The sequence below is a fragment of the Homalodisca vitripennis genome, chromosome 6 (genome assembly GCF_021130785.1).
Source record: "Homalodisca vitripennis isolate AUS2020 chromosome 6, UT_GWSS_2.1, whole genome shotgun sequence".
NCBI lineage: Eukaryota > Metazoa > Arthropoda > Insecta > Hemiptera > Cicadellidae > Homalodisca > Homalodisca vitripennis.
In genome coordinates, this window is record NC_060212.1 from 152108827 (window position 1) to 152134334 (window position 25508).

General features: G+C 33.6%; 1 protein-coding gene across 1 annotated transcript in view; it reads left to right on the forward strand.

The window, feature by feature from the left end:
- LOC124365023 (golgin subfamily A member 5-like) overlaps positions 1 to 25508 on the forward strand; it is a 43975-nt gene that overhangs the window by 4201 nt on the left and 14266 nt on the right. The window contains exons 2-6 of the mRNA XM_046820909.1: positions 6764 to 7015; positions 15104 to 15231; positions 19571 to 19737; positions 20047 to 20126; positions 21357 to 21499. Of these exons, the coding sequence (XP_046676865.1) occupies positions 6764 to 7015; positions 15104 to 15231; positions 19571 to 19737; positions 20047 to 20126; positions 21357 to 21499 (770 nt within the window). The remainder of the gene's footprint in view (positions 1 to 6763; positions 7016 to 15103; positions 15232 to 19570; positions 19738 to 20046; positions 20127 to 21356; positions 21500 to 25508) is intronic.

The following is a 25508-nucleotide window of genomic DNA, read 5'->3' on the forward strand; positions in this document are numbered from 1 at the left end:
TTCCAAGACTAGTAGTGGTGTCAAAATGATATAATAACATAGTGAAACAATGTAATAGAACTAAAGTAAAAATATTACATGTAATTTTTTGTCTTTATAAACATGGTTGTCTCCAATTGTAAAATTCATTCAAGGAATAAAACGGTCGTTCTTGCAGCTAGGTTTTTAGATGTCTTCTTAAATGAAGGTGGCTGGTCGTCTTTAACTTCTCTGGTAGTATGTTCCAAAGTTTTGCTCTTGTGTAACTCGGTTTCTTCTCCAGTGGATGCTAGTCTGTGTACTGGAAGGCAGATATTTCTTGCATTTCTGGTGTTGTACTGATGATAGTGTACTCCGCTGTGGGCAGTTTCAGGTGCTTTAATGTAGACATAGGTGACGGTTTCCAGAATATAAAGGTTGATGACTGTAAGAATTTTCAGTTCATGGAAAGCTCCTCTACAGGTTTTTCTAGGTGGTAATGTCCCCAGTATTCTGATGGTTCTTACAAAAAAAAACATTTATGGCTTTAAGACACCTTAAATGTTTAACATAGTGGTTCCACCCCAAACAACAATCCCATACCACAGGTGGGTTTCGAAGAGAGCGTGATATGCAATTCACGCATTCATTTAAGAGGGGTTTTTTTTTCATAAATGGAGTTTTTTTAGTGAGTTCACCAGCAAATACTCTACTAAAGTATTCACCAAGACAACATTAAACTGTAAGTCTACCTAATATTAAATAACACAAAAGGACCTGCAAAATATGACACCACTTAGCTGGCATGTTTCATCACTAGCCAGCACTTCACAACTCTCAGAATTAGTTATCAACTTATTATAAAAAACCTAAACATCTGTATTATATTTTATTAAACAAGATATATTGCATCATTTTAAGAAAATATATACTAAATCACTCCATAAAGATATTGATAATAAAACTAAATGATGTCAGTGCTGAGTAACAGGTGTCAGGCCATATGACGTGTGCCAGGCCACTGACCTGAGACATTCAATGTCAGCATTACCACACCTCTCATTGTTGATATTGCTTGCATTTGATTGTCACTTAATGAAACACCATTTACAATTTTGACAACAACCTACTTTGACAACTTGGAGTTTGCCAAACCAAGCTATAAAAAGAAACAGTATTTTTCATAACAATAATCCTATTTTGACAATTTGGAGTCTGCCAAACCAAGCTATAAAAACAGCATTTTACATTGCAGTAACCCATATCTGTTGCCTTCACTTTCTATACATGCAACACTTTGTACAGATATATGTTGTGTTTGCCTAGTAACATCTGAAGGGCGATAAAAACAGTTAAGATTGATTAAACTCTTCAAAAGAACATTCTTTTAACGTGGATTCAATTCAATTCTCAACAGGCAGGATAGGTATTGTAAGGTTAAAAGGCTTCAGCACTGGTCTACAAAAAAAAAAACCAGAAATAGCTCATACCAATGAACAAATTACATACAAGATAGCTTTGTTTTGGTGAAAGTACAACCGCTGAAGTAAAAAATCCAGTCTACATTCTTATCTCAACAATATTCCCAAATATGGGATCTCAGTAGTCGATAGTTACAAAAATAAAAATGTAATATATCTCTAAAAGAAGCCAAAGATGACTTTAACTCAATTGCCTTTAACAAAAGCATAATATTATATACAAGTGACCTGCCAATAAACTCCCCCACTCCAAAAGATATTTACTCATTAACAATTAGAAAAACACCAGATAGAAAATGACTGCCAGTGATGAAGAGAGGTTTAATATTGCTGCTACACTAGGATCTGCTCTTCTAGAAGAAAAGGACGGATTGCCATACTGGAGGCCAAGTTAGCTAACAGTGAGGCAAAGACAGAATAGATGGATCAGGATTAATATAAATATCAGAAAATTGAGATTGAAATTTTGTAGAAGACAAGCAACTGCCGACTTTATTAACAATGCTGATAACAAGCCTAAAGCGATCTGGGACACCATAAACAGTGAACGACAAAAAAAATGCACGGAATCAGCAATTGAACTGGAAGTTGACGGAAAGAAAAACTCAGAATCCACTCCAAATAGCAGAACACCTAAATACTTATTTCACAACTGTAGCGGAGGAAAAACACTGAAAGAATGCCGGTCAAAATATTGACCTCACTGACAACCAAATGGACATAATCAACAATGTTCTGATTTTAAGTTCGAAATGACAAATCTAACCGAGGTTGAAAAAAACAATTCTTTCACTGAAATCAAAACCCTCAGCTGGAATTGACGATATATCATCCACTGTATTGAAATATATAGTCGAAGAAATCAGGCTTCCATTGACAAACATAATTAACAAGTCTCTCTCTTACAAGGCATTTTTCCAGACGATCTTAAAGTAGCTAAGGTTATCCCGATAAATAAACAAAAGACATGCAAAGTTGCAAGTGATTATAGACCGATATCTCTTATTCCTACGATTTCTAAAAATAATTGAAAAAATTTGTTTTAACAAGATTGATGAGACACCTCTATTCTAACAATCTCTTATCTGAAACACCAACACGGCTTCCTACCTGGAAGATCCACCACTACAGCCATCATAAGTTTTGTTGAAGGTGTAATAGACCAGTTGGAAGAAGGAAACTTGACCACAGCTTTGTTCTTAGATTTTTCTAAAGCATTTGGACAGTCTGGGACATAACTTGCTCATTAAAAAGCTTTAAAACATTGGGAATTCACAAATACAGAAGAAAGGTGGTTTTCAAGCTACTTGAAAAATAGAACTCAATTGGTTGAGATCAAATATACAGTGAACAACACAACTTACCATGCAAGATCTGATCAACTTCCTATCAGTAGAGGGGTTCCTCAAGGATCCGTCCTTGGACCAGTACTCTATATTACTGTTCACTAATGACTTACCCAATCATCTCAGTGAGTATGCCTCTTCTACAATGTATGCAGACGATACTGCTTTGATGTTTGCAGAAAAGCAAACCTGATAATTTAGACTGTAGGGCCTTCATTGCTTTAAAATGTAGCCAAACAATACTGTCATGTTAACAAACTTGGCACTAAACGAAGGAAAAAACAAAGCAAGTACTGTTTAGTAGAGCACAAAATGAAAATGCTGACTCCCGATGTTAGAGGTGGAGGAAGAAACTAAGTACTTGGGAATTATTGTAGACAGTGCTCTATCTTGGACACCTCATGTTGATTTGGTCTGCAACAAATTGGAGTACTGCCCTGTATGTGCTCAAAAGAATTAGAGCTGTCACAGAACCTCGCAACAGCTAAAGTTGCTTATTTCTCACTATTTGAATCCCACATAAGATTATGGACTGCTTGTTTGGGGTGGATCAACTGCAGGAAATCTGAATAGAGTCCTAATAATGCAGAAAAAGGCTGTGAGAGTGCTAGCAAGCTTGGGACCAAGAGACACTTGTAGAAGTGCCTTTAAAGACCTTGGTATCCAAACTGTTACTGCCTTGTTTATCTTTCAGTCCATCAATCACATTCTCACAAGCAATGCTGAAAGATTCATTGACATCCATACCCACAACACCAGAAACGCAGTAAATTTCAACCTTCAATCTCACAGACTTGCAATGTTTGCCAAAAAACCTTCCTATGCAGGAGCAAAATTTTTCAATCTACTGCCAAGACATCTCAAAGAAGAGAAGAGACTATTCCCATTCAGGACACGTCTCACCACCTGGCTGGCCGACAAGACATTCTACTCCGTTGAAGAATTTTCAAATTGGAGAGATTTGTCAACCTAATTTATAATTACTTTTATCTATTGACACATATTCTGTACTCTATGTTCACGAATAAAGTTTGCTTTGACTTTGACTTGACAGAAAGAGATAGAAGCCCTTCTAGTGCAGCTGAATGAAACAAGCTCAGGTTGACAAAGAAAAACAAACAATGTTAAAAATCGTTGAAGACCATGACATAAAACAAGAGGCACTTATCAATTAACTAACTGAAAATGTTACACATTTAAAACAAACCATTGCATGCCTCAACTGTAAATTGATCTAACAAAGTATGACCATTCAAACAGCGCTCTGTCATACCACAGACATAGAGACTCAGACCTTAACCTGATTATTTACTACCACTGAATTCTACAGTACTAATAATGGAACTTGCTCAAATAAGAGGTAAACAGAATTCAATAATATATACCGTTATCACTTTTGATAAATGCACTGACAGTCTTTGCTTAAAAGTTTCCAAGGATATTTCAACTCAGACTGATAACTGTAAAAACATTACTGCCTGAAGGGCTACACAATAACAAAAACAATAACATCAGCACAGAACAATGGGTGATGACAACCTCCCAGTATTGAGTCCCCAACATTATTGCTTACCCAACTGAAGTCCCAGTAAGTTGAAATATTGGCTACTGTCCAAGAACTGGGAATAACTTTTAATTACCACTGTCCTATCGGTCAACATAACCAAAGCCCTGCCTAAGAAACTAGTGACAGAACTAAAACCACTAAAAATACGTCTCCTCCTTTCTTCTGATACCAATGATAAGCAATACGAAAACTTACAGGGGCAATTCGAAGGATAAGTTTAGTGTCTCCCTTCAAGTCCGCAAAGCTAAAACAAACTTTAGCACAACTATAGAACCAGTTGTTATGTTACAGAAAATTATAAATTTTAACTTTCAAACTGGAAATCACAATCCCAACCCACCAGTTTAATCTGTCTAACAAGTTAAACCTGAGGATAATGAAGGGTTCCACCCTTAAACACAAAACTCAAAGGCGAGCAAGAAAATGTTGAGAACTTTGTCTAAAAGACGTAGATTTCTTCATCCACAATATGTGCAAACACTGTAACTACAAAAAAATACAATAGCTGCTACTCTAACCATGGATTTAATTGATCCCTCAACCACACCAGATTCTTGCCAGACATTGGATCAGACAGAAACCTCTCTCCCACAAGCCTTTTTTAGACAATGCAAACCCAAAAAATCACTACCCATAGCCAAATCTGAAGCTAGGCCTGGACATCTCCTTTTCTTCCACCAAACATGGACAGAATAGCCAACAAAATTGAACGTTTAGAACATATGCTACACTGGAAAAACCCAGATATTGTAATAAACATAGAGCATGGACTAAAGGAAGGCACAATAAAACATGACAAATTGGCAGACTATATACTAGTCAGCACATATGGTAGGAATGAACATCTTAAAGGAGGGATCACTATATACAAGTACAACCAATGTGCTTATAAAATAAAAATTCTGGGACTAGAAGAACACAGTATTGAGATGGCATGCGAAGTCTCTGCCCTAAAAATAAACCTGACAGAGAAAAAGCACTTATGCATATTGGGAGTATACCAACCACCAGGTTGTCCTTATTACCTTATCACTACACTCCATGCTTATCTGAAATCCTTGACAAACTTGAAAATCTTTGAAAACTTTTAATGGGTGACATAAATATTGAGAACTTAGATATGCTTTCAATAGATCGGAAAGCACTAAACGAACTACTAAAGGGATATGACATCCACTAAATTGACCTTCCACTAACGAGAATTACTGAGACTTTGGGGTCCTCAATTGACATTTTATGTTCAGATTTGGAGGATTGCATAAATGTGGAGGTTACTACGACAGGACTCTTGGACCACACTGGACAGTTTTTTTCACTGAACATGCCTAAGGAGACTGGGAAAATCCTACATTTTACAAAGACAACTTACCCATAACAACCTTTTGTCCCTAAAGCATTTACTATCAACATAAGCCTGAAATCTTGTTCTTTCTTCACAAGATGTAGATGAAGCCTACCTACACTTCAGTGCAACAATCCAACTTGCACTTGACTGGACACGCCCCAAGAAAAAGTCTTGGGTGAGACAAAAAGAAAGAAGAACATATCAATTTCTCTGAGGAGATTTCAACCCTCAAACAAAAGGAAAGAGGGGGGGAGAGAGGGAGAGCTGCAGAAACAAATTTAAAGACTGAAAATTATTGACAGTGACTTCCATTGTGGAAACCATTATGCACTGCTAAACCAAGGATCCTCCTAAAAAAAGTCATCATCACTTCATCAGATAAGAAGTATACTATACACTCCCTATTCACTGAACTGCCTTATTTGGAAAAAAATCCGTCTTATGCGGTCCAACAAACTGCCTGACTACCTGAAAGATGACAACTCAAAAACCATGGAGAATCCTTCACCATTGCCTGACTACCTGAAAGATGACAACTCAAAAACCATGGAGAATCCTTCACCATTGGCTACAGAACGAGGCCCTCTACACACTTGGGGAATTCTACTCATGGAATGACAATGTTTGACAACTAGACATCCATCTATTCTGATATACTATTGACTCTGTAACATCTCTCAATTATATTGTTTAATAAAGAATATTGACTATTGTGTGATTGTTATTCCATAAAAAAAGTAGTTAACATAGCTATACAACATTGAACAAGGTTTTAAGGTTTAAAAATATTAAGGTGTGTTCAGAGATTGTAGAAGCCCTGTATTAATCAATAGCATCAGTTTATACCAAACTGGATAAGACACTATGTACTGTAGGAAGAATACAATGCTCTCCACCACAGATAACTTGATAACTAAAGTATTAAAAATATTACATGCGTGATCTTTGATGTTTAATTCTTTCTTCCTTTTATACTTATTTCTGTAATTTTTTAGTCTAATCAGAGTCCAGTCATATGTACAAACAAATATGGTTCTAATAAGGTTTTACTTTTTCCAATGCGCAGACTGATGTAGAGGAACTCCAGCAGCGTTACGATGCGGAACTTCTGACTCAACGGGAGCTACGAGCTGAGCTTGAAACCTTTCGTGCAGAGGGAAAGAGCATGCGTGCCCAGCTGGAACTCACAAACAAGGCTCTCCACCGGAGTGAGGAAGGCCATAGCAGTGCACGAGATATGGCAGTCCGCCACAAGCTCAGCCTGGAGGCTGCCACACGCACCATCGATGTTATGAAAGAGCAAGCCACTAAGCTGCATGTGAGTACTGCATAATTGTGTAGATTGTTGTCAGGTGTAAAGGTCATTTTAGGCAGATATTGTAGAAATCTGCTTATTGCAATTACTCATTACAAAATTTCAGTTAGATTTTGCATTTTTGCCAATCACGGCCCTCAGAACTTATAAATAATATTAAATTGTTATATATACGTTTTATATATATATATATATATGTATATATATATGTATGTATGATCTTATGGAGTATAATATAGGCTTGTTACACAATAACTATAGTAATATTTTAGTCAATTCAAAACTTGGTAAAAGATAGTACTTATACATAACTTGGATAAGGTTATTTAAATTGAATTATTTCATTAAGTTCATTTATTATTGATTTAACGATCATTCCACCCAGTGTTGATTCCATCTAAGATATTCTTTCTCTTATGTACTGCAAGGAAGCATACTCAAATCCCCATCAGTGTATAAAACACCCCCTGGCCTTCTGGCCATTTATAACTTGAACTCCATGTTAAAGTCAGTGTAAGGGCTTAATGATTGATGATAAGTATTCCATTTTAATTAGGAATCTTTAATTTTAGATTAAAAACAACCTTCTCCTTGGTTTTTAGCCCATAGTTAAAAAGTCACAAAAGGATCCCACTGCAATACAATACTTTTTAGTGACTGTCTCTGGCCATCTCCCAATCACCAGCAATGTTATGTGCTTTGTCAGAACTTATATTGTCTCACACCAAGTTTATCTTAATCAGGAGTGCATACCATTTTACTCTGAATCTTTATCTCCTATTAAGCACCACAAAAGGATCCATTCTGCCTCCAAACATTATAGCTAATACCGTATAGCTTAACATCATCCTGAAAGCTTTCAGTGGAGAGACAGAAATCCTTTCAAACATTCTTTAAGACTCGTATGTGTCTACACTACTTCAGTTTATGTGCAAAGGACAGGTTATCAGAACAAATTGAAATCAAAGACTCCTGTATATTATCTACTCAGCCACTGTAGTGCTGCAGTTATTTTAGGATTAGGATGACAGATTTTTTTTACGCGACAACGTCTTATAATTCGATGGAGCCGGCTGCACACACCAAAAAACATGATGTCATGCAGTGTTACCTCACTCTGAGGCGTTCCATTTAAGGCTTGAAGTGCAAGCGCGAGCGCGGAACATCTGTCTCTCTCCTACTTGAGTGAGCGATGCGTCCGCGTGGACAGCTGCTATACACTAATACATTTAAATGTTTTTGTCAAGTATGAAGTGCAGTGAAAAGTGAATGTGGTGTCAATTGTTTATAGCAACGATAATTGTGGCGATAAAGTTAATGATTCTTTCGATATTAAATATATGTTCAGTGATATATTGTCGAATATTCGTGCTTTCATCATTAAAATAAATAGGTCCGCTAGTGCAACGATCGTAGTTTATGCTATAATTAACAAAACTATAACAATAAGTTAACAGAACTATTTCACGATGAGTAAAAAATCAATGGCTTTACTATTCAATCGAAATAATTATCGAGCGTAGCTATGATTTTAAAAAATTGAAGCATAAATGTTAAATCTTCCACATATCATAACAGCGTGTCTGAAATGACTGGTTAGACCAGTCAGCCATCAAAGGGAACAATTTTCTCCTATATCAAACACATTGAGGCAGGCTTTTTAAAAGCTAAAGTTACAAAAATTTTAATGATGTTTCCAAATTTTAAATTTTATTTATGATATTTTATGAACAATTGACATAATTGTATTTATGCGTGCAAATAAATGTAACTTGATCAATTCCATTGTGATTTCCATTTCGTGACGTTGTCACGTTCAACTATCGTCAGTAAACCGACTTTACAGACAACCGGTTTTTTTGATCGAACTCTAGTCTATATCCCCATTGTGCAGACCCAATATGTTGTTTCTTGTACAAGATTAACATTAGGTTGAACCTTACATGCATGTGAAGAGCCAAAGAAGACTCGGTTTAACTGCTCATAAAACTGTATACCCTGATCATGGCAGAGGGGGCAGAACTCGTAGTAAAGTATGAGTTTCCACCTCAAAAACTGAATTGTATGAGTGTCAAGCTTGTTTAATGTCCGTATCACTTGGTAACTAGAATTGCTTTGCTTATAGTATTTATTTTACTATTTCGCTAGACACTTATTGTAGGTTAAATTATTTACACCTTAACGGTTCTAGCATTAATTTTATTATTCCCCCATACATGTCCAGCTCCCTCTATCTATAGTACGATATTGTTCCAACTCCCTTTTAGGTGGACCTAAAATTTAATCATAGGGGGAGTAACCTGAAGCAATAATAAGGTGGCATTGAATATTACAACGAGTAAGAATGATTAAAATCATGACTAGATCCCGACCTGTAAAATCAGAAATGGGCCTGAACACTTAATGAATAACAGTAATTGGCCAGACTCTCCTTTCTTTTCTGATGATTTTACGGATTTTCTTAAATTTATTTCAGAATATGCTATATGAGTTAAAATAACTGTTTTTTTCTTGCAGTATGTGTTCCTTGATTAATTAGTTTTAATTAACCTGACAAAACACCTGTACTTTTGTATATAATGTGCCAATTAAAGTTTTCTAATTGTCAGTAATTTTGATTTATATTATAATAATCTACAAATCTACAATAAATCTACAATAAAAGTCATGCTCAAATGATAGCCAATAAGACACATAAATTTCTTGGGGTAGAAACAGAAGTGACCTTTCAAAGTGTAGCAGTCCCACAACAACCAAACCCGGTTGATTGTGGAGTGTACACGATAATTTTCACTGATATAATTTTGCAGTTAGCTATTGACGATAAACTGGATAGCTTAGATATGTCATGTGGTAGACTACCATGCACAATAAAACAATCTGGACATTATGACAAAGCGTGCACAACTGGCATATTTATTACACAATTATACAAACCTACAATTAAACCCACAGACAACCTCTGATATGATGTTCAAACCCTTTCCGTCTCAGCCACTGCCAGCTTCTGATTCACAAAAAGCCAGTATGTTATCACAAAACCAAGGCAATGGTGATAGCAGGTTGATATATTTTATGATGCATGGAAAAAAGAAAAACATCCTAGGAAAGTGAAACCATACGAATTTGCCTGCAGAAGTTCTTGACTTCAACATGTCTAATAGATATAATGTGCTATCCCATTCAAATCTAGAGCAACCACAATTAAAAAACACAATGGAAAAAAGAAAAAAAACAAAACTAGACTTAAAAGTAAAAATAAAAGACAACTTCATGTCTCTGATGAACCTTTTCAAGAACAAGTGAAAGTTGAACTATATGCTGATAGTCAGGGCAGAGGGCTACCAGAAATTGTTGGTTTGTGTAGCAAAGGGAAAGGTTTACATGGACGGGCTGGTTTTAAACCCGGAGCTGATATTAGTTTATGTCTATAATCAAGCTAGCAAGGCACAGCACGACCCATTTTCCTCCTAGCAGGAACTAATAACCGGGGGGGACTGGATCCCTCCAAGACATCTATCAAGAAATGGAAATCAAGTTACTGGCTCTTAGTCAGTCGAGACCAGTCTGTATCACAACCATTCCTCCTCGTTTTTGATGTGCAATCCAATGATGCCATTCACTATGACATAGCACTTGCTAATAATTACATAAGGGAGCTTGTCTCCAGAATGAACAATGTAGATCTTATTGACTTGGAACTATTCGAAAGACATTGTTTTACAAAGCATGGACTGCACTTAAACTATAAGGGAAAAAAGAAGTTAGCGTTCAAGATAATTAGTTCAATTTAAAAATCTAGTTACAAAACAACACGTAACTGTTGCATCTGGAGATGGCAGCCTCACTGTAAATAACTTAGAAAATCCTTCACATGACACCGTAACCATAAAACATACTTAACTCAAACATGGCAGATGTTATTAAAAAACTATAGACACAAGAAAAAAGTGGGGGTTCGCTCATAGATCTCTGCTGATTTCCACGATAAGCGCCACATGACAGCTGGAGTGGCAGTCGTCTTTAAAAAGCAGTTTGGGAAACCTAATACTGCCCATTGCATCACTAGACATTTGGCTCTGCAGGATAGTCCGAATGGTGCTTCTGTGTATAGTTTGATAACCAAGAGTAGGTACTACAACAAAGCAACTGCACAGGATTACAATGCTGCCTTTTCTGACTTGGAAGCGAACTTCAAGAGTAGGGAACTGGATCACTTGGTATGTTCCCCAATTGGTTGTGTGCGTGATAGAGTAGATCTGTCACACTTTATATGCAACATAAAAAAATTTCAACGTAAAACAGGGCTTAGAGTCACTATAGTCTCATGTCCTGAAGAGAGTCTTATCGGACCCTGAGAAATGGTATGTCTCATGAAAATTTCTTAGTACAAATGAATAATCTGATATATGGAAACTCAAGAACTTCTTCCTCATCAGTTATTTTTATATAACAGCACAACCAATGATCATGCACCTGCTGAACAAGAAGATAAGGAACACAACCGTTCTTCACTAAATGTAACACCTCTGGCTCATGTTCAAACAACTGTAGCAGCCTCGAAAACAAGTGCAAAAGTTATAGTGGTTCCAGGTGACCTCACATACAGTGAGGCACTAAAGCAGAGTATGAGTGAATGTGTATCAGTGTTTCACCAGTTGTAATTAATGTAAATAAAAGTAAAGAAGTTTGTACGGTTCAACGAGGAAAGACCTGCTTGTAAATAATAGTTTAAGATCTGAATGTTTAGTTGACTCATGTAATGATTCTGACAATTGGTAGCCAAGAAGAATACAATAGGCCACAATCTAGTTTTTTTAGATTTGGGAAAAAACCGAGTAAAAAATAATGTAGTCCCCTCTAAGAATATTAAGATTAGTTCATTTCCTAAGGAATGTGAAAATGTAAAAATACTTTACCTCAATATTCAAGGTCTCAGTAATAAGGTAACTATTTTGGATAGTTTCCTATCTGATTTAAATAATGCTTATATTGTTTGTCTGACTGAGCATTGGCTATGTTATAACGATATATACTGTTTTCTTTTCCAACAGGGTACCATTGTGCTGGAGCTTTCAATAGGTCCAACCATATTAGAGGGGGTTCTGTGGGTGTTTGTCCATAACTCTTTGCAGACTAGAGTTTGTGACATAAGTAGATATTGCTCGGAATTACACTTTGAGAGTTCTGCAACTTTTATCGATGAACTGAATATGATAGTAGTAGCTGTCTATCATTCACCAGATGGTGACTCCGATATCTTTTTGGATGCATTAGATAACTTACTACTTTTTCTTTCTAACTGGAGGGATTACTCTGTGGTGGTCGGTGGTGATTTAAATTACAAATTTGACTTAACCACTAAAAAATGGACCTGCCTCTGCACTACAAAATCTTCTAAGACAGCACAACTTCCTTTATCTGAACCGTAATGCCACAAGGGGCAAAAATTGCCTGGATAACGTTTTTATAAATAACAAAAATATTTCGAGTCATGTCTCCTGCAAAATTATGGATTTTCCCTATTCTGATCATAATGGTATCCTAGTAGACATAAATAAATTCCTAAAATATAACAGTGGGTCCTCATAACAGTGTCAATAATTTTAAAACTATTTTGCCTAAAAAATCATTAGATAGTATTGTAATAACATAGCTCATATGACTGGGATAAATTCATGACCCAGCATAAACAATGTGATGCAGTTACATTTTTCAATAATTTTTTTTCAACCATTATAAATGTATTATTTTATTTTTAAAAAAACTAAAAAAATCAATCGAAAAAATTATAATATATCAGGAAATGAGTGGTATACCTCAGATTTGTCTGAAATGAAAAAAGTAATCTTATATACCTTCATAAAGTTGCAAAAGATGATACCCAGTTATGGCAAAAGTTTTTTTAAATCTAAAAAAAAATTACAGACAAGCTATTGCCTTAGCAAAGCAACGCCATAAATGAACATTTTAATAAATACAAGCAAAAATAAATGCAAGGCAGCCTGGAAAATTTATTAATAGCAACAACTGTTTTTTCCAATGCCAGTGATGATAAGCCTGGCATTAGTCCTGACGTTTTCAACCACTATTTCATAGACTCTGTTCTCAATATTAAAGCCAACTTTAGACAATGCAACAATTTCTGCAAGTGATTTGTTAATAAAAAGTAATATCAATAAACCCTCTCAGTCTTTTCAGTGGGCTAAAATAACATCAGATCATATTCTAAATTCAGTTCAAAAAATATGAAAAAACTCTGACAGCTGTGGACGTTTATTGTATGTCTAATAATATGATAAAGCAAATAACCCCTCACATTTTATCTCCATTGACACATTGCTTTAAACCTTTGTCTAAAAGATAGTTATTTTCCCGAGGAGCTGAAAATTTCAAGAGTTTGTCCGGTCTATAATAAAAGGACCTCAAAAATAAACCAGAGAGCTACCGCGCCCGAATATCCATTATTCCGATTCTTGGCAAACTGTTGGAGGCTCTAGTGCATAAGCAAATTAGCAATTATCTCGAAACTAACAATCTTCTTAGCTCCGTGCAATTTGGATTTAGGAAAAATTGTTCCACTTTTCAAGCTCTAGATAAATTGTTGCGGGATGTGTCTCTGGCTTTGGAGGATAAGGCCTTTGCTCAAGCCACTATGTGTGACTTGAGCAGGGCTTTTTGATTGTGTAAACCATAATGATCTTATAAGGAAGTTGGCATATTACGGTTTTGGTCAAATGCCGATTTTATTTTTTGAAGTCTTACCTTAATAACAGAAAACAAAAAGTTTGCATTGAGGAAAGCTGGTCTCATGAAGTAATCGTGAAGTACGGAGTCCCGCAAGGATCCAGTAACTTGGACCTTTGCTGTTTTTAATTTGTATAAATGATCTGCCTGCTTCAATTACAGCTTCAACCATCCTTTATGCAGACGACACTACATTTTTAAATATTAGCAAAGATTTAAAGTGAACTTAGTTTAATTTCAAAAAATTCTATTTCAGATGCTTCAAATTGGTTCACGAGCAATGGTTTCTTATTGAATGAATCAAAAACGCACAATATTATTTTCAGTACGAGGGACAGTTGACAGTCGTAACTTAAACATTAGTCTCTCAGACAATGTAAAATTCCTAGGAGTATACATTGATAGAAACATGAACTGGGGACTCTCATATTACGTATATTTCTTCTAAATTGTCAAGAGTAGTTTACCTCCTTAGGCGGACTAACCTTTTTCTGTTAGCACCGACTATGTCAAAAACCGCCTACTTTGCATTTTTTTCAATCAATACTTAGATATGGGCTGGTTGCATGGGGCAATGGTAGTAAGATCAATGACATACTGATCCTCCAAAAAAAAGGCCATAAGAATTATATCCAAATCATCTAGCATAGAACACTGTAAACCGCTATTTAGATTACTAAAACATTCAAACTGTCATAAACCTGTATCTATTTGATTTAATTCATTATATTTTCCAAAATCCAAATTTAATAAAGCCCATTGGTGATACCCATTCACACAATACAAGATGCAAGAATTTATCAAAAATAAAATTTAATAGATTAAGTAAAACTTTAAAGAGTCATCAGGTACTTTCCCTGAAGGTATATAACCATCTGTCACATTTAATCCCAAAGTTTGACAAACACTTTTCTTAAAGAAATATTATTTATGGCTTTTGGAGAACCCATTCTACTCTGTAGAGGAATTTTTCTCCAATAAGTCTGTTTTGTTTTAATAAGATTATGTTATGTTTTCAATTACAGATCCATCGATGTAACTACAGTGGTACCATTGTTATTTACTGTATAGTTCTTTGCATTGCCAAATAATGTAAATTATTATTAAATTACATTAAGTGCATTAATGCTGATATTGTTGATGTAACTGTGTTGAAACTTTTAACTTTTAACTATCTATGTTGGACTTGGCTACCAGAATGTGCTGTATTTATGACTTTGTCAATGATCATGAGATTTATACGACAATAAAGTGATTTTGATTTTGATTTTGAATGTTTTAACTGGATCATTATTTTATTCTTAAATTTGTTAAATTGTGATATTGTTTTAAAAATTATTTCAGTTGGAGAATGTAAAATTAAAGAAGCAAATGGAAGATTTGGAACGGGATATGAAGTCAGAATTGTTCTTCCGAGAGTCATGTGTATCCAAGCAATCTAAAAACCAAGAGATGATTGAATCACTTACTGTGTAAGTCTTTTGATCCAAATCTAAATCTAAATACAGGACTACTATTAAATTATGCTGATTAAATGTCAAAGAATATTTCATTAAAAATAGTAAATGCTCATAACAAAATTAAGGCAAATCTTGTGCTTTTTTCTGGCTGTCATAAAGAATTTGTAACACTGAGTGGTGGTGATTTGTGTTATTGATATCTTGTATCACTGAACAAGATATCAAATGTCGGAACAATGTAAATATCTGAGAACTTCGTATTACCTTCACAATCCTTCCTTTGTTAAAAAGAAACTTTAGTTTAATAATAATACTGCAATAATATCTTAAATATCATGCTAATATTTTACAACCATTAGCAAAATCAATATTCAACAATTTATGGAAACATTTACACTGTTTACACGTTATTGAGTTACTTTTACTGTCTAAACTCAAATTGCAGTTTTGGTAAAAATCAAGTATTGATGAAATAGTAATTACTTTATGCTTTGTAAAAATTTTATCTCCTTAGATTAAGGATCTTTCAACCTAACCCAGGTTGTTTCCTGATATTCTTACGTATTATTTATATTTGCTATACTTATAAGACAATGAAACACTTATAAATCTGAGTTATTTCAAGGTGACTTTTATATAATGTAATTAAATCCTTTTTTTTCTATAGTAAAAATATGTAGTATAAGAAAATACCGAAAGGAGATATTCATTAGACAGCTTATATTTTCTTTTTAAGTAATTATTTTCTCATTTTTTTAAACGGTTGAAATGGAAAAAAATTCAAAATCTTCACTAATAAATACATTATCTTGTGAACTATAAAATAATAAAACCTCAAAAATATAACCCAACAAGATTGTCCCCTGAATTGGACATATTAAGTGTTAGAGAGATAATTTAGACTTGTCAACATTTTATTCTACTATAATAAAATAATGTACACATTTTGATTTTATCTAAGATACTGTATTTATGCAGGAGAAACAATGAAACATTTTTATCTCACATCCACTTTTCTGGTTGTCATTACTCTTCCATTTCATAAAGTGGGAAAGATCATGAAGTGAGGGTGTTTTCTACCCGCATATTTCAAGATGTCTAACATAAAACAAGTTTCTTGTATAAGAGCTGAGATAATGCTTTATGTTTACCACCTGCTAAAATTTACATTATATTCACAAATGTGTCATACGCTCTTAATAGTTGTATTGTTATTACCTATTATCTTAGCTAATACAAAAACTAATGATGATGGTGATGACCTCACCTTAGTTATGTCACTTCTGAAAAAAATGGGAAAGGTCTACTTCATTGTATCACCAATTATGGGATTGGGTGGTGATCGAAACAAGGTGAGATTTGGTCTATTGGTAAGTCACAACATATGCATATGTATTAGTTATATTGTTTTTACAGTAATTTAGGGATTATTAAAAGTTTTACTTATGGATCAATTAAGTAATCCATGACAAAGATCTGGCTATTCATTAGTAATTTGTTCATAATTGAGATTTGGATAGTCTTTAGTTTTCTTATTAACCTGTTACTGTGTAAAAGTAATTAACTAATTCATTCAGATATGTACTGTAAATGAATTAATAATGAACAAAAATTCACTAATTAATATTAATAAAGTTTACAATTACTTCAGTATTGCATAAAACAGTATTCTATTACCAGTTCTCTTTATTGCTTAAAACAAGAAATATAATGATTCATATATATATATATAATATAATTGATCTTTTATTAAGGGAACACTTAAATTATTATTGTGAAAAATTAACATCAACAACAGATCTTTATTGCCATTGTTTTATAATAGCTCACTTGCTGCTCATTAGAAAAAGAAAATTAGGCAGAGATTTCAGTAGCCGTAACTTAGAAACTAAAAAGGAAAGTCTTTCTTTGAGGATTTCTTGATAATCGAAAAATGTTTTAACAAGTACTTTTTTATATCAATGATTAAATACCAGTCCAGGAAAGTTTTACAACCATATTTTTACTTCCAATTCACACTATAATTATACATCCATATAAAAAACAAGGGCAAAGAAGAAACAAAAGCATAGAAAGGTGTTTAACGAAGAATCTCATAGGTTAAAAACTGACTATCTGAAGACCTTGGACAAACAATATTTACATGGAAGAGACATAGACAAAGTTGAAACTGTTGAAAAAAAGGGCGTATGATCTACAGCTTAAGGAACTCAGAAAACAGGCTACATCACATTTCATTGAGCAATCTAGTAATAAGCAAAAAGCCCTATGGCAAGTGATAAATTATGAAAGATGCCAGGACAACAGGACTTCAGACTCCATAGAACTAGAAATTGATGGGAAACTCCAATCAGACCCACTACTTGTTGCAAACCACCTTAATCTTAATCTCTATTTTACAACAGTAACTGACAAAACCTTAACAGAATTGGGACTCACACAAACAAGCAAACAACTCAACAAGCTACAGAATCATATACCTGATATATCACTATGGCCTTGTACCCTGAAAGAAACAGAAGAAGCCATTTCTAACCTCAAACAAAAGCCAAACATCAGCTGGGGTGGATGACATCTCATCAATCCTTTTGAAAGGCTGTTTAGAGGAACTTGTACCACCTCTGACATCTATTATCAACAAAACTTTCTCCTAAGGCATTTTCCCTAGAGCTCTATAAAGTTGGCAAACGTGTTTCCAAAACTAAAAAAAAGGATCTCCAACTGACAACAACAACTACAGACCTATATCCCTTCTCTTTACAGTTTCAAAAGTGATTGAAAAAGTAATGCTAAACTGGCTTATAACACATTTGACCGACCACAATGTCCTAACCACCCAACAACATGGGTTTCTGAAAGGAAGATCAACAATTTCAGCATTGATAGAACTCACTGAATTAATTATAGATCAGATGGAAGATGGAGCTGCTGTGACTGGCATTTTTCTGGATTTTACTAAAGCATTTGACTGCCTGGACCATAATATCCTCCTTTAAAAGATGAATTGTATGGGAGTCAGAGGAAATGCAGCCAATTGGTTTACAAGCTACCTGGAGGGAAGAACACAAATGGTAGAAATATCATATACCAAAAACAACACCTCATATCGTGTAACATCAACACCACTCCCTCTAAGTAGAGGCGTTCCTCAAGGATCTGTCTTGGGGCCGGTACTTTTTATTCTGCTCACCAACGATCTCCCAAACTATCTCCAAGAGCTTAGCCAGGTACTCATGTATGCTGATGATACTGTCCTCCTCATAGAAAATAAACAAGTACAAGAACTAGAAATAGCATCCTTTATCGCTCTAAATACAGCAAAACAATATTGTAATCAGAATTACTTAGTATTATACGACCATAAGACTCAACAAGTGAACTTTGGAAGAAGAACAGTTGAATTGACAGGACTCCCAGAAGTTGACCTTGATAATAAAGCTAAATACTTGGTAGTAACTATTGATGACAAACTCAACTGGACACCACATATTGATCAACTTTGTTTAAAACTTAACTCCTGCATTTATGTCCTTAAAAGACTAAAGGCTACCAATACTTAGGAGATGACTAGAATTGCCTATTTCGCACTTTTTGAGGCTCATCTCCAATATGGCATAACAGTCTGGGGCAACTCCTCAGCAAAGAATGTGCAACGCATCCTGGTAATTAAAAAAAAGCGATTAGGATCTTAGCCAACCTCAATCTACTTGACTCCTGCAGAAGTACATTTAAAGAACTAAAGATACTCACATCAGTATCCCTCTACGTCCAGGAAGCTATCCTTTACACTACTAATCAAAATCTAAAAAGAACAGGACAGCTCCATTATTACAACACCAGGCATGGAAACAATTTTATTTTGCCGAACCACCGTCTCAGCCTATATGAAGAGAAGCCAAGCTACATGGAACAAAAATTGTTTAACTGCCTTTCTGACTACTTGAAGAAGATCTCCAGATAATAACATTTTAGGAGGAAACTTCAAGAATGGCTCCTGGAGTGGTCCTTTTACTCGATCAAAGAATTCACTGACTTAAAACATCAACATCAAAATTTTTAAAATTAAAAACCACTTTTGTACATTTATATAAAATATGACTTTACTACCATGATGCCATTGTATTTCTCCATGAAATTACAAATAAAGAATTTTTGATTTGATTTGAACATAGTAATTTGAATATATTAAATAATCATTATAAATTATGTAAAAGTTTTACAGAATGTGTAAAACAAACCAAAACAATTGCTTTTTTTAATTCGACTAATATGAAATGCTTTTTCTTATGAGAGAAATTTTCAAGAAACTTTGATTATTGATGTTATAATGTTTCTGAACGTTTTTGCACAGGCAGATACACAACTTGGATAAGGATTACCGAAACACAGAAAGACACAGCAGCCAGGCACTTTCCTTGGGTAGCAAGTGTCAACTTATGTTGGAGCACAAGGATAAGATAATAACACAGCTGCAGACCCGAGTCAAAGAGTTATCAGCGGAGCTAGTGAGCCTTAACAGTGAGTGTCATTTGTCTGTCTCAACTTGTCAGTACATACTTTCTGTGCTGAAGCTGTGTTGAAAGTCCACGGTAATGAACGGGTAGCTTGGGTACTAATTTAAAGTATTGATGTAACAAATCTGTGTGAAAGTACGTTGTGTTATGTGACACACATAAATCACCCATTTTGTACTTTTTCCACTACTTAACTCTTTGTAAACTATTTTTCAAAGTCATTTAAAAAAAATACATGTGAAAATGTATGTGTGTATGTTTGTGAATAAGTTTATATATTGCACTCATTGCATGTTATGTTTAATGGTTTTAGATAAAAATATGAACCTTGAGAATGATTTGAAGGAACAAAAACCACCAGAAAAACACTATGTCAGAGAAATATTACAAGAGGTGCGTAATTGTTTAGTTACTTGTACACTAAAATTATTTACTTTATAATTTTTATAGAAATATTTATTCATGGTCATCAAGAGCAGAATAATTGTCTAAAAGCAATAATTAAATAAAAAATTAAGAGTGAGAATAGGTACAAGATAGAAAACATATCATTAGGAGACAATGATGGAGACCTCCTAAATGCTGTAAAAAGACTTTATCAACTGCATTTAATCAGCACTTTTGGTAAATAGTATGGATCTTGGAGCTGGTAGGCTTTTAATAGTCTATCTCGTTTTAACAGGCATGCGCCTCTATATTTCTCAATAAAATATCATATAAAACTGATCAAATTGAAAGTAAAGGGTCAAATAAATCTGTTATAGATTTATTATATTTGATAGAACTTGAACAAATAAATGAAAGTCATTTTCAAAAGTCAAGTATTGGGAGTGCCAATGGCCGAGCGGTCTAAGTCATTGGACTTTGGGTCTGAGTTAGAGATAGCGCAGGTTCAAATCCTGTCTGTGACCGTTGCACTTTTTATCAGTACCATCAACCTTGTACTGTATCGACTCTCCCCCTTATTCTGTTTGATAAGATCCTCGCACAGGCCAGTGGCCCATGAGGACGGACAGAATAAGGCTTAAAAAGAAAAAGAAAGAAAAAAAGAAGTGATTAATATGGTTATAAAATATGCAATGCTGTAGAAGTATAATTTAATTAAAATGGAAGCAAGTTATGTTGATAAAAAAAAATGCAAGGATTAAAAATTATAAACTATTTTAAATATTATTAATCCTAAATTTATAAACATAACCAAATTATTAATTTAACTACAATTTATACAATTTTAATTCCTAAAGTATCATTTTAGCATAAACAGTTCTCAAGAAAATTGAAATAAAATGGCAAATGATAAATTTAGGCTGCTTGTTCATTTTCAATTTTGAAAAACAACAGTTGTTGTAAGTATAAAGAATTAATTACTTTATTTGCAACAGCCGTTCCTGTTGTAGTATATTAAAACTGGAGAGCCACTTTAATAACAGCCTATATTTTTATACCATCAGCTTTTGTGTTATTATCTTTTGTTACACCTAGATTTTGGTTTTCTTTTGTCTTCATTAAGCGAATATTAAACTTAATTGTTGGTCTGAAAAAAATTGTCAGAAGATTTTATGAGAAGTGATTTTTTTTTTAACTCAACAGTTACTCTATTTTTTTCTTTACTTAATTTTACAGTGGCAAACCTCAATGAATGAAATGAAAACAAGAATTGCAAACAGTGAAAAAGAATCAGAAATACTTCATCAGTCACTACAAAATGCTCTCAATGCCCAATCAAAGTTCCAGGAACTAGAGACATCAGCAAATAAACGAGTCAAGTAAGTGAATGTGAAAGTCAGAGTACATAATTTGGTTTTCTCCTAATTAAAATATGCCTTACATACTTGCTCATAAAGTTGTAAAAATGTATAATAAGTTTTTAAGGTTAGTAGATTCCAAAATAAATATACATGTTTTTTTTTAAATCTTGAAGATATCTGTAATCCTATTTTTGATTTTTAATATTGCCTATATTATTTTTTTGTTGTTTAAGACTAAGTCATTGGACACTACTCTTTATTGATAGGAAAGGCTCTTTCTGCGTTAATTAATAGTTTACTTACATTAAAACATTAAACCAATATTTAACACTTTTATTATTTTGTGAGGCCTTTCGATATCAAAGATATCTTCTTCAGACACATCATAAAAGTGTTAAATATTGGTTTAATGTTTTAATGTAAGTAAGTTATCAGTACCAATATAAGCTCCATCTACAACATTAATTAATAGTTGCTCTTTAGTATAGTCCATTACTGATTGACTGTCTGTTAATAAATGAGTTGGCAGAATATAAGTAACTAGAAGAAGTAATACTGGTCTAAAGACTGATCCATGTGGTACTCCACGCTGTGCATGCAGTTAGTAGTTTTGATTGTTAGTAGCCTTTTCTTTGGTTGTTGGTAGTTTGCTTCAACTCAACAAAGTGTCTAACAACTACTTCCTGTCAGTTAATAGTTGTGGAACCTTTGCTGATTTATCTGCTATTTCAAATGCTTTGATTATTCCAATTACGTAACTGAGATTGAGATAGTTAACAGTTTGGCTGAAGATTTAAAAAATGGTACAACAGATTAGTTCTTTTCTAGTTTGACATGCTGTACAAGTTATATCAGAGCAGTTATGGTTATCTACTTTTTAAGAAAGCATGTTATTGTTGCTAATTTATAAGCAGGTTATTTTGCTCAAGGAGCTGGTACAAGATGATTTTTTTCAATAAGTTTGGAAGAAATTTAGTATAGGAGAGATTGGTTGCTGTTTATTTCTGTAGCAGACCACAGACTCCTTCTTTTACTTTGGATATATTTTAAAAGTTTTAGTTATATCATGTTTCCATGTCCCAAACCTCATCATATTACAGTAGGGAAATAATACCTATTAAATACCTGTCACGTAGTAAGGAATTACAAAATACTTGAAAATAAAAAAATCATTTTCTAAGTTTGTTTATTAAAAGTGACCAAATACCTCTTGGTTTTGCATCAGTGTTAATGGTCTATTTTAACACTAAAACTTTAAATCTGGCATTCCATATTTGTGATTAGCTTCTGATGTCTTTTCAGTTTTTAATATGAACTTTAGAATTAACACTGTATAATTAGTATAAAATTTTATACTTTACTAGCTATATTTGTATAACATTAAATATGTCTATGCCTACCTGTTTGTAGGCTGAGTTGAATGTTAATTTTTCATAGTGGAAAAATTTCCTCTAACCCACTCTCATCATCACTGTCACTTTCACTGCCTGAAGAACTGTAATTTAAATATATAACAAATTAGTCTATGGAGTTGTCGATGACTGGTTCCAGTTGTCTGCAGTGGTTCTTGACTGCTTCTACATGTTTCACTTTATGTGTCCCATTCTTCTTGTCCCATGTCACTGTAATTTTCATGACATAGATTCATCACTTCAATTAAATTAATATGTTGTGCCTAGCCACAAAGCCTTTCAAATCTGCCCAAATCAAATAAGTTTGATATGGTTCAAATCTGGGTGGTAAGGGCGCAAGCTTATTTTCTAGTTCATTCATCACATACGTTTTTTAATATCCATTATGCAGATTAATGAATTTGTATAGTTCAGATTTTAACATGGAGTCTGATTAGGTAACCTTTCTTCTGTAAACATAACGTCATATCCTCTTTTTTACTGTTGGGTTTTCCACAAACACGTTATGATACAGAGCATTTATCTGTGACAAGAACGGTTTTCGGCCTTGAATAACTTAGGTTTGGTACCAATTTGTCATTAATACATTAAATATAGTTTGTTTTATTCATATTTTGGTGGTAGTCACCTGATGAGGAAGAGGCTTTCCACATTGTGAGATCTTTTGGAATAAAACTTTTCTTCCTTTCAGAATGAATTATATTATCAAGCAATCACCTTTGAAAATTTGGGTATGAATTCCTCTATTAGATTAGTGTGACATTTGAGGATGAACTGTACGTTATTCTCCATAAACATTATAGGACATTGTGGTACTTTTTAATTTCATGAAGATAACTTTTTTCTTTTCTCTTATATCTGAATTTTCTATTAATATCTTTCTGTTGCTTCTCATTTTCTTCCACTTGAAGCCAAGCTCTTTTAATGTTAGTCAAACACTTTTCTCACTTTCCTTGGAATTTATATGCTCTTCCAACTCTTCTTTTATGAGTTTAGCTGTTGGAGTTGCTGTTTTGAGTACCTAAAATATTTACTGAAATTGTTGGAGTAATTCATTCAAATATATTGCTGACACATTTGTATATTTATTTGGTACTAATTTTTTATGCCATTTTAAAAGAATACTCCGATGATGTTCTTGTTATTCAATAGAAACATGCGTGCAAAGCTGTTTGTAACTGCTAGTATAGTAAGACATAATTAAGAGATTTATATATAATTAATTGACCATATTTTATATTGGACATGTGTATTTTACTTAAGGTTAAACATACAAGGTAGGTCTACTTGTTCAATGAAAGCACAATGATTCATTGATTCTGTTGTAATGAAAGAAAGACTTTAGTTTGTTACATTCAATTTCTTCAACTATAAGTTTATGTTTATTTATTGATGTGTATTCTTTATTCTATATGTGTATTGCTTTAATTATTAATGTATGTTTAACTATTATGTTAAATTTACAAATAATGCAAATGGAAAAAGTGTAATGACAACAGGGGGGATACAGAAAAGTGGGCTCAAAAGTTATTTAAAATGATAAAGAATTTATCAAATATTAAAAGACCAATAATCGATCTGGCAACAAAACAAAATTTATGAGAGCTCTATCACAAGCATGCACTTGTAAAATTTGTTGGAATGGTACCCAGGGAATAAATTAACTCAAATCTTCCTCTGTTACTGCTGATGAAAGTCGTAGGGGAATGACTTCAGGAAGCAGTGACTCATTTAATTTTCCCAAAAATGTAAAAGGAAGTTGGCCGTCACTGATCACATCGCTGGTTTCCTCCATCAATCTGTATTGTACTATAACTGCTGTCAGGGTAGTGAAATGGTTTTTAATGTATTAATAATAATTAAATAAAACTTTAATTAACATTAGTACATAAATATTTTCCAGAATATGTGAAATGAGATGTGTATGAGTGGTAAGATATTAAAATTCAGATTAGAATTTTGTATAACTACATTATTTAACTAAATTATTGATAGGATAATTGAGCTTTGCACATATAAAAATGCCCAAAACTTTGTAAACCTCTGTTCCATTTATGGACTTAGAATCACAATAACGGACTTCACTCAACAGCAATTGTTCGGACAATGTTTTCACTTTTTTAGGAGATCAGTTAGATGTTAGTCTAAGAAATAGTGATCACTTAGGCCAATTTTTCTATTAAATAAGTAGAGTTAATTTCAATTTGATAGAAATAATTGCATTGTCTATAAAAATGTGCCTAGTATTAATGATAAAACAGTAAATCATCTAGATATCTTTTAAATAGGGGAAGCTGGTCTGAAGTTTTCCTTTCTGAAAACATTAGCTTTTCTAAATGAACTAGAATAAACTCAAACATAAAGAAGTTTAATAGGTCTACAAGGTACTCAATGGTACACTCTTGAACGTGGAGAGATAAAGAACAGGCTTGACATTCTGTACACATTAGCTAAGAATGAACCACAAAATAGTTCTTTCTTTGGAACTAGTTACAATAGTCTAAAAGCACGTTATAGGTACAAAATAAGAGAAGCAAATAAGATGGCAAATATGTCTAAAATAAAGAGTTTAGAAGACCAATAATGAAACCTTTGTGCAATATTGTCTAAGAAGG